The following is a 9444-nucleotide window of genomic DNA, read 5'->3' as shown; positions in this document are numbered from 1 at the left end:
CCTGTAAGAAGAAGATAAAGAAATGTCACTTGATCTAAACTAAATGCCTATGAATAATAAAAAAATCTGAAATCTCATAAAGTAGACTTAATTCATTAATAATGCATCATATTGAATGCCTCTCCATGACTAGCTTAATAGCCTGTGCTATAGACATGTCTTCATTTGTTTCATACCTGAGTTTGTTAGCTTGTAAATGTTGAACAGTCATTTCACAAGAGAAATATTTCCAAGTTATCAGCACTGCAGATATAAGGTTAATAAAGAACTTGCCTCTTCCAGAATGGTTTCAAACACCTTACCAACTTTTTCCACTAGATCTTGAGGCACTTGATGTCCATCACCATCAAAGAGTGCGTAGCTGAAAAATAGAAGTAAATTTGTCTCCATAAGATTATAGTCTCCATGATCAGTGATATCTGTTAGTTATTCAGTTAACCATTACCTCTCCAAGTCATGATCATACAAGACAGAATTGTCACCAGAAGTTCGATAAATTGGTAGACCAAGTCTTCCAATCCAAGATGTCAATGGATTCTCGTTGCAGACACCATGCAACCTGAAGTGTCCAAATTAAAACTTCTAGTCACTGAAATTTTGAAGGCTGGCCACAATCCTCTTCAGAAGGAATGAAAACAAAAACACAAAAAAAAGAAGCATACCAGGCTGCTCCCATGTCAACAGGAAAACCAAATGAGTAGTTAGTGTGAACTCGACCACCAATTCTATCCCGAGATTCTAAAAGCACAACCTAAGGAATAAAAAATAAACTTCCATGTGATACAAATTTACCTAGCCACTTCACACACTGCATTCATATCAGAACTTAGAATATAATATGTAAAGGCAACTGAAAAAACTGTTAATTTATATCGACATAACACCTGAAAAGCTGCATTTTTCAGTGCATGAGCAGCTGCAATCCCTGCAAGTCCACCACCAATGACAATGGCAGAAGGAGAGCGAGATTGCCTTGCTTCAGTCTTCTGATAGAATGATGCTGCAAGAAAATTTAAGTCAATATATATATAGATATATATGTTGATGTGAAGCAGTAAAATGAAAACTAGAATATATTTTAACACCATGAAAAAAAACATAATTAATAATAAATCCAACACAAGAACAAGCAACATATTCTGTCGTGTTGTATATATATTTACCAAATGCATTTTCCTTCCACATGGTTGAACTCTAAAAATAATTCAGAAAGTACCCCAATAATAAGACTGACAACAGAAAACACCCCAAACATAAAAATTTAGTTTTATTTGCAATTATGACAGATAATCATGTAACTAGCTTCAGTTGTAACACCCACTAAGCTTTTAAGAATAAATATGAGAATGATGAATTTTGCCTTAGAAAAATAATAAGAAGTGAGTTGAAGTAAAAAGAAATAAAATGAAATAAAAAGAAGTGATGGTCAAGGATTGAACCTTGAACCTCTTATATTATATTTCATAGAGTTAATGGGTAATAACCAGTTGGGATAGAGAGAAGATATTGATAGCAAAGGAGGGAAACTCATGATAAAGGTGAGAATAAAAGATAGCCAAAAGGAAACAAGTAAAGAGCAAGAGAAAGGCAACTTGCCTTCCTCCCTTTCTCTCCCTCTTTCTCTCTTCTCTTGCCGAAAATAAAAGAGACCATTAAGGGGATTCATTCCCCCTTATTTCACCATGAATGATGAGGATAAATAAATAAATACAAAATAAAAATAAAATAGAAAAAAAAAAGGCTAAGGGAGAAGGAAAGCAAAAACTAAGTTTGCTACCTCTTCCCCCTTAACATAAAAGAGAATATGTAAAGGGAAAATTCTATTTTCTCTCATTTTTCTCATTCTCTCCTCTCCCTCACCGAAACCTCAGTTCCCCTCTCCTCCATCTTCGGCCCCAAGCCAAGGTTTTCTCCTAAGAAAACCTAAGATACAAGGAGAACTTAGCAAAGGAACCAAGGGAAAGGAACTAGAAGAAGAGGCTACTTCTTCTTCACCATACCTTAGATCCACAAGCGAAAAAGGATGTAAGCTTCCCCTCACCTGTGGTACAAGGCTTTTATGTGTTTTTCGGATTTTATGAAGATTTTAAAACCTAGAAACAAGTTTGAGAAAATTCGGCTAAGAAGAGCTTTCAAAAATCTAGTGATGTTTAACTAGTCTTCACTACATGATAGATTTTCTATGCCATGGAAAAGGGTTCTTCTTCATGTTTTTATACCTATATTATGCTTGATCAGAGAAGTACTTAACCCTAGAATTTCGGCCAAAAATATTTTTAAGAGGCTAGGGAAATTTATTGTTTTACCCAACTAGTACAAGGTTCTTCCTATGAAATATTAAGGATCATGTATTAGTTTTCTTGCTTAGAAGATATTTGAAATAAAAGAAAACCCACTCATATGTTTCGGCCAAGAAAGGGTTTAGGGTTAGGAAGACCCTTAAATTTAAATAAACATGCTCATGTGATAGAATACAAATATCTTAAAAGAGTTGTATGTTTGAATATTGCTAGAACTTCATGAACTCTTTCTTAGGGTTTTCGGCCATGATGAGATGAATAGCTTAGAAAAGCTTAAACAAAACTTTAATATGCTCAATACCTCTGTGATGTTTAGATATGAAATTTGTCTAATGCCCTCATGCTTGATTAGGGTGTAGAAAAATTGGTTATATGACATATGACATGTATGATCACAAGAGTCCAAGTTTGTTCATGAACCAAATTTATATATATGTTTCTTAGTAAATTTTACCATGAAATTTACTTAGGTTTTTCATGCTTTAGTCCACTTAAAAACCTAGCTAAAGAATGGTAGGTTTCGGCCATGAGAAAAAAATAAAAGAAAAAGAGAAAAAGAAACCTAGAAAGCCTAAGACACAATTCATATGTATGCTCATTATGCTTGTCTTTACACATGCTATGAAACTTGTATGACTTCATATGTTTTTATGTTACTTGAAGCAAGTTTAAACACTGATGAGTTTCTGCCAAAAAGGATTTAAATGACCTAGAGGCCCTAGAATTTAAACCAAAGGTGTTAAAATGCTTCTTATGAAAATATGATAACCTATTGATTGTGTCACATGCTTGTATGATTTTTCCATGACCTAAATGGACCATTGTAAGTCTCGGCCATGAAGGTTTAGATGCCCTAGAAACCCTAGGACTTAAATTAAATATGCTCATGTCACTCTACATGAAATATGATAAGTAGAAAGTCAAGGTTCAAATGCTATATGTTGTTTTATGACCTAAAATGATGCTAGGGTTTGTTTTGGCCATAACTATTGGATGATGCCTTGTATGAATTTATACATAATGTTAGTCCAAGTTCACATGCTTGTATGCTTGTTTGTAGCCCTAATGAGAACTTGTTAAATTTCGGCCATGACATATGTTAAGGGCTTAAAGAACTTAGGAACTAATTTAAATGTGTCAAATGTGTTTACCTTGTTCCTTGGTAAAAATGTTATAAATATGATTTAAAGTTGTCCATGCTTTTATGTCATATGGAACCTTATTCCACACCTTAAGGTTTCGGCCATATGAAATTAGGGACTTGAGGAACTTAGAAACTAAGTTAATCATGTTTATAATGCTTCCTATGAAAATGTTATGATGATAATTTAGGTGCCACATGCTTGGATGTTGTGTTTAACCTAAATTGAGCTCTAAAGGGTTTCGTCCACAAGGGTTTAGGAAGCTTAAAACCAAGATAAATATGATACCATGTTTCCTATGATAGGATAATCACAAGATACACCCTTATGCTTGATATGTATGCTTGTGATTTATGACTTATGATATGATATGCATGCTTTTATGATATGATATGCTTTGTGCTTAAATTATGCATGCTTATGTTATGATATGTGGTTAAATTATGCATGCTTGATGCTATGTTTAGTGCTTAAAATATGCATGCTTTCATGATATGATATGTGGTTAAATCATGCATGCTTGATGATATGCTTTATGCTTAAGATATGCATGTTTTTATGATCTATGCCTAAGTGATGCATATTGATATGACATGATGTATGCCTAAGTGATGCATACCTTTATGATATGATGTATGCCTAAGTGATGCATACCTTTATGACATGATGTATGCCTAAGTGATGCATACCTTTATGATATGATGTATGCCTAAGTGATGCATACTTTTATGACATGATGTATGCCTAAGTGATGCATACTTTTATGATATGATGTGTGCCTAAGTGATGCATGCTTTTATGATACATGATATGTATGACATGTATTTTACTTTATATGTGAGTGGCTTGTACCAAGGGTGGACTCCTAATCAGTCCCTAGGCCTTGCTTTGTGATCTACGCCAAGCCTTGCTTTGTGATCTGGGCTAATAAGGGATGGGCTCCTTAGTACACCCCTAAGCCTTGCTGTGTGATCTAGGTTAAGCCTTGCTTTGTGATCTGGGCTAATAAGGGATGGACTCTTTAAATACGCCCCTAGGCCATGCTTTGTGATCTTGACCTAGTTCCTAGTATGATTCAAGACTTGCTACCTTGGATATACTTAGGACGCGCGCATCTATGTTATGTATGTATGGTACAAGCCGGGGCCCTAAATATGTTGATATTATTTTCAAGTATATATGTAAAAGAAAATGGTTTAAAAGATCATGAGACATACACATGTTTTTCGGATACATGTTTTCCAAAATCATATTGCATACACCTTATGATTATGCTATGTTTCATGTTATGCTCTTGATTATGATATGCCATGATAAGGTATGATTACGTTATGTTCATGCTATACCTTATAGACATGTTTCGGCCATTGATTTGTTGATGCTTGATATATAGATTTCGGCCATGGATATGATGATGCCTTGATGTACATGTTTCGGCCATAGTATGATGCTTTGATATACATGTTTCGGCCATGCTTTGATATACCATGATACTTGTTGTTATGCCATGTCTAGCTATGTTTTATGCAATGCACTATGTATATGTTTCGGCCATGGTGATGCTTGATATGCTATGACTAGTTGAGATTATATTATGATGCATGATATGCTTGAATAGAATGCTATGTTATGCCATGATTAGTTTAGATTATGACTTGTTGATGCATTCTTGATCATGTGCTGATTGTTGGTTTTAGTGAGTAGGAAAGGAACTTACTGAGCCATGAGTGCTCATAGCTTACTTTCCTTGTACCACAGATAAAGGAAAAAGCTGGATGAGTTAGAGGAGCAGCAGGAGGGGCAACGAAGATGTGTGTGGCGGTGGCTAGGCAACCAAATAAATAAGAACCTAATTAAAGTTTCTTTAAAGAACTATGCATTGGTATTTTATGACTTGTGATACCTAAACATGTGTGGCTTGACATTATGGTTCCACTGGATTTGATGTTATGATTTTTGATGCCATGTGATAGTATAGTTCAAAAGAAATTTAAAAGAAAAGTTTTATTAAAACTATGAAAATTATTTTAAGTCTTCCGCTGTTTTAAAAAGAAAAATTTATACGTAGAGTATCGTAGCCCCGTCCCTTAGGGTAGCAGGGAGGGCGGGCGTTACATCAGTATTCCCATAAAAAAAAGATATGTAACATAACAATATACTGATACAAAGAAAACTAAAGGGATGACCATTAAAGGAAAGAATACCTTAAATAAAATGAATTCAGAAAGTTCCCATAGGCTCTGAATTAATCCTTTAAGTTTACTTTGATCATGAGCTAAAACATTGCAGTGAATAGATTTAAATCGAAGTAGGTAAAATTCCCATTTTGGCAGCCTGTATACCTCACGAACCCATCTGCAATTTCACACTAGAGGTTGAAATCAAGCTCTTAAAAATCTTTAAACTTGATATACCAAAAGCTGGAATAGAGCAGGAGGCTATACTCACCAGAAAAATCCAAATTGATGCTGGAAATCATTGAAAAAGGGATGAGTAGATTCAAAACTCTACTAAGCTTGAACACCAACATCTCACGACTGGAAGCCCTAAGAATCGACCTGAAATCAGTCAAAAAATTGAAGATTTTGTGACTAAAAATTTACGCAGAAATAGGTCACAAAAAGGACTCTATTTGGGCAGAAACAAGCATAAAAAATATGTAAGGAACAAAACCCCTCAAATGATTTGAAAATGAGGGAGGCGGGGAGGTGAAGGGTGTCAGTGACAGTGGCGAGTACGCGGAGAAGAAGTTTGTCCAAGAGCAGCAGAGATCTCTTCCTCCATCGTAGGTTCGTTTTCATTAGGGTTTGTGTTTGATCACTGAGTCGCATGTTGAAGAGTGCATGATAGAGAGGCCTTTTAGTTGAGGCGGCAGCGACGCATATGGCAGAAGCGAACCTGAGGCCCATCTAGGATGGAAGGCAGTGGAGCATCTAGGGCTTTCGACGAGAAGATGCAGGAGGAAGAAGTAGAGGACACTTACTGTTAGTGGATTTCATGTCGGAGGTCTTGCCAGTGAGGGCGTCCTTAATGGACTCGTGGACTGCTGCTGCTCCTGCGCGGATCCGGTGAGCGAGAGATTGTGAGAAAAGAGAAAAGAGGGACGGATTGAGAAGATAAAAGGGTGGAATGCGGCGGCAAAAAACTTTCGGGGAGAGGGAAAGAAAAAAAGCGGGGCAAAAATTGGCGAAGGGGAAAAAACGGCGAAGGAAAAAAAACACCAGTATTCAACATCACTTAATAGACAACGACTTTTAAAAACTGTTGTCGTAATCCCAAAAAAAAGTGCACATAGACAACAGTTTTCAAAAACTATTGTTGTAGCATTTAAAAACCGTTGTCGTAGTCTTAAAAAAACATAAATAGACAACGATTTTTAAAAACCGTTGTCGTAGGCCAAAAAAATTGCTAAAAGACAACGGTTTTTGTTAAAACCGTTGTTAAAAGGCAAAAAGACAACGGTTTGGTATAAAACCGTTGTCGTTTGAGTGTTGTTGAATGACGTTTTTCTTGTAGTGTATACTACTAGGGCAGCGGGTACTGATATCACGCTATCCCCTACGACGATCCGGGAGTTTTTAGGGTTACGTCCATCCACTTGTTCCTTTTTGTGCTATCCTCCCGGGGATCTACCATTCGGAGATCCCTACTCACATATCACTCTTGATACGATTTATTCATATTTTTTTGGGGGAGAGCGAGATCCCACTATGACCCAGTTTAGGTCGGTAGAACTTCGAGTCCAGGACTACGCTCTTTATAGGGTCTTAGTCTTCTGCATTTTACCACTGACTACACGGGACATCGCTGTGATGCGCCCATTCCATTCATTTTTACTCTATGCCCTGAGTCATAGGTTAGATATTGACATAAGCCTACACATCTTCTCCACTATTATCTACTCTGCTGGATACGTGACTAACAGACGAGTCCACATGCCTTTCTGTCACATTCTGACAGCATATATGTCTTCGTTGAACATTGATGTCACTAGAGGAGACATTCGCTATATGACTGAGTTTGACGTCATAGCAGCTAGGAACTTCTCTCTAGCTAGTATCCACATAGATGAGGGCGACGGTACTATGTCTTGGCGGAGGGGGGCACTGCACCAGCACGATCCAGACGCACAGGGGGAGGTCGAGCAGGATGAGTTCATGCTTGCACTGCTTCCGGAGGAGGCCGTTCCACCTCCACCACCAGCTCGAGCACCACGTCACACACCACGCACTCTAGCCAACCGCATGACCGGACTAGAGAGAGCCATGGCGAGTCTCCAGCAGGAGAACTCTGACTTTCAGCGTGACATGTGGCGAGAGGTCTCCGAGTTACGAGCTGACGGACAGACCCGACACACTGAGCTAATGACACTACTCCGCTCCTTGGGATCTAGACCACCATCTTCCTCATCTTAGTAGCTCTACTTATGACACACTTCTGTTATCTACATCACTTGTAGAATACTTTTGATCTATCTAGTGCTATTTCTGATATGGATTGATTATGTTCTATCTTAATAGACTAGGAGTTTAAAATTTCAAAAATATTTTTCAAAAATAGGTTATTCTCAAATTATAGGTTAAAACATGTTTCATTTTTAAAACCTTCCTATTTTTAGTTTTTTTTAAAAAAATATTTTTAGCCTTAGACTAGTTCAAAATCCTTAGAGAACATGTACCCATAGGACTAGTTTTGAGCATCTCACCATAACCCTAGGCTTACCTTGCTTGTGTTTGATGAACATAGAAAGGGGTGAGATGTATAAGCCACTTGCCTAAGACTTAAGATGCTTATTTCAGTGCATCGATATAAGTCTGGGCGTTAAATACAAAATATGCATTAATCAAGTTAAGGTTGAATTTAACTTGACTAACCAAGTGAAAGCTGCTATCTTCTGATAAGTCAGTCAGTAACAAACTGGTTAGACATTTGATGTCAAGTTCAGGAGGAGAAATAAAACTACTTCAGTTTTTCAAATTGAACTTTAAACTTATTTTTGACTCAACTTGGTTAAAAATGTGCAAATTTTTTTTTTGAAAAGTTGATTCTAAAAAAGAATTTTACAAAATTATTTTGAAAACTCCTTTGTCTACTTTGAATATTTTAAAACTATGTTTGCAAACTAACTCTTATACAACCAAGTTGTTTTGGGTTTTACTTTTTATTGAAAATTGATTTTGAAAATTAGATTTAACTTAGTTTTGAAAATTAAATTTAAAAATCTAGTTCTCAAAATTTGATTTTACTTAATTTTGACAATTTGATTTGAAAGTTAAATTTTAGTTTTAAAAATTTCTTTGTTATTGAAAATTGAGGAAATTAGAGTTTTTCAAAACTTAAGTTTACAAACTAAGCTTCTCAAAATCATTTTCCTTAATTGAATCTTTTACAAACTTAGTGTTGAAAAATAAATTTCAATCAGTTTTGAAAAATAGATTTTTTTTAAAACTCAGTTTTGGAATTTTGATTTTGAAAACTTATTTGAAAAGCATTTCAAAATTGAAACTTGTTTTGAAAATTTAAAATTTGATCTTGAAATTTAGAACTTATACACTTGTGTTTGAGATTTTGTCTATCTAAACTTAGCTATTTTTCTAAAAACTAAAAGCTAATGCTTTAAACAAGTTTTCAAAAGTTTAAACTCCCCCAGATTATCTTGACATTGTTTTTCTTTGTCTGAAGTCTATGCTTACTTAATCCATGCTTATTTTTTATGAATGCCAAAGGGGGAGGGTTAGGTGGTTAAGTTAGCTAAACCAATTTGAAAATACAAACTAACTTTAAAACCACATAAATGCATGTTGGTTCTTGCATATGTTTTCACTAACTTAACCAGGTTGTCATTCCATCAAAAAGGAGGAGATTGTTGGTGCGGTTAGCATCAACGATTTAACCAAGATTTTGATGAATGACAAATCAGGTTAAGTTAGTCTGTTGTTGTCTAACACTCTGATCGAGTGTGCAGGAGAAGTCCAGACAGGTCGACGGGCTGACCGGATGTC

At 35.8% G+C, this 9444-nt stretch overlaps 1 protein-coding gene across 1 annotated transcript; it reads right to left on the bottom strand.

Annotated features, from left to right (window-relative positions):
* Positions 1 to 212: 212 nt before the first annotated feature.
* Positions 213 to 6351, bottom strand: LOC121999262 (polyamine oxidase 3-like). The gene is made up of 6 exons (XM_042553963.1): positions 6116 to 6351; positions 5891 to 6000; positions 885 to 1000; positions 663 to 751; positions 446 to 559; positions 213 to 361 (listed from the first exon to the last, which is right to left on the bottom strand). Exons 1-6 carry the CDS (start codon positions 6349 to 6351, stop codon positions 238 to 240), a joined length of 789 nt encoding a protein of 262 aa, XP_042409897.1. The 3' UTR covers positions 213 to 237.
* Between the last annotated feature and the right edge of the window lie 3093 nt (positions 6352 to 9444).

The sequence above is a fragment of the Zingiber officinale genome, chromosome 7A (assembly GCF_018446385.1).
Source record: "Zingiber officinale cultivar Zhangliang chromosome 7A, Zo_v1.1, whole genome shotgun sequence".
Classification (NCBI taxonomy): domain Eukaryota; kingdom Viridiplantae; phylum Streptophyta; class Magnoliopsida; order Zingiberales; family Zingiberaceae; genus Zingiber; species Zingiber officinale.
This window is presented reverse-complemented; position numbering and strand designations above follow the sequence as displayed.

Bases quoted from the DNA above. Each gene is read 5' to 3' on its own strand.
- LOC121999262 (XM_042553963.1), bottom strand. From the start codon at position 6,351: ATGGGCCTCAGGTTCGCTTCTGCCATATGCGTCGCTGCCGCCTCAACT. The intron at 6,001-6,115 runs GTTTTGTTCCTT...GACTGATTTCAG, and splicing joins ATTTTCAAATCATTTGAGGG to GTCGATTCTTAGGGCTTCCA. The intron at 362-445 runs GTAATGGTTAAC...TCTATTTTTCAG, and splicing joins TATGATCATGACTTGGAGAG to CTACGCACTCTTTGATGGTG.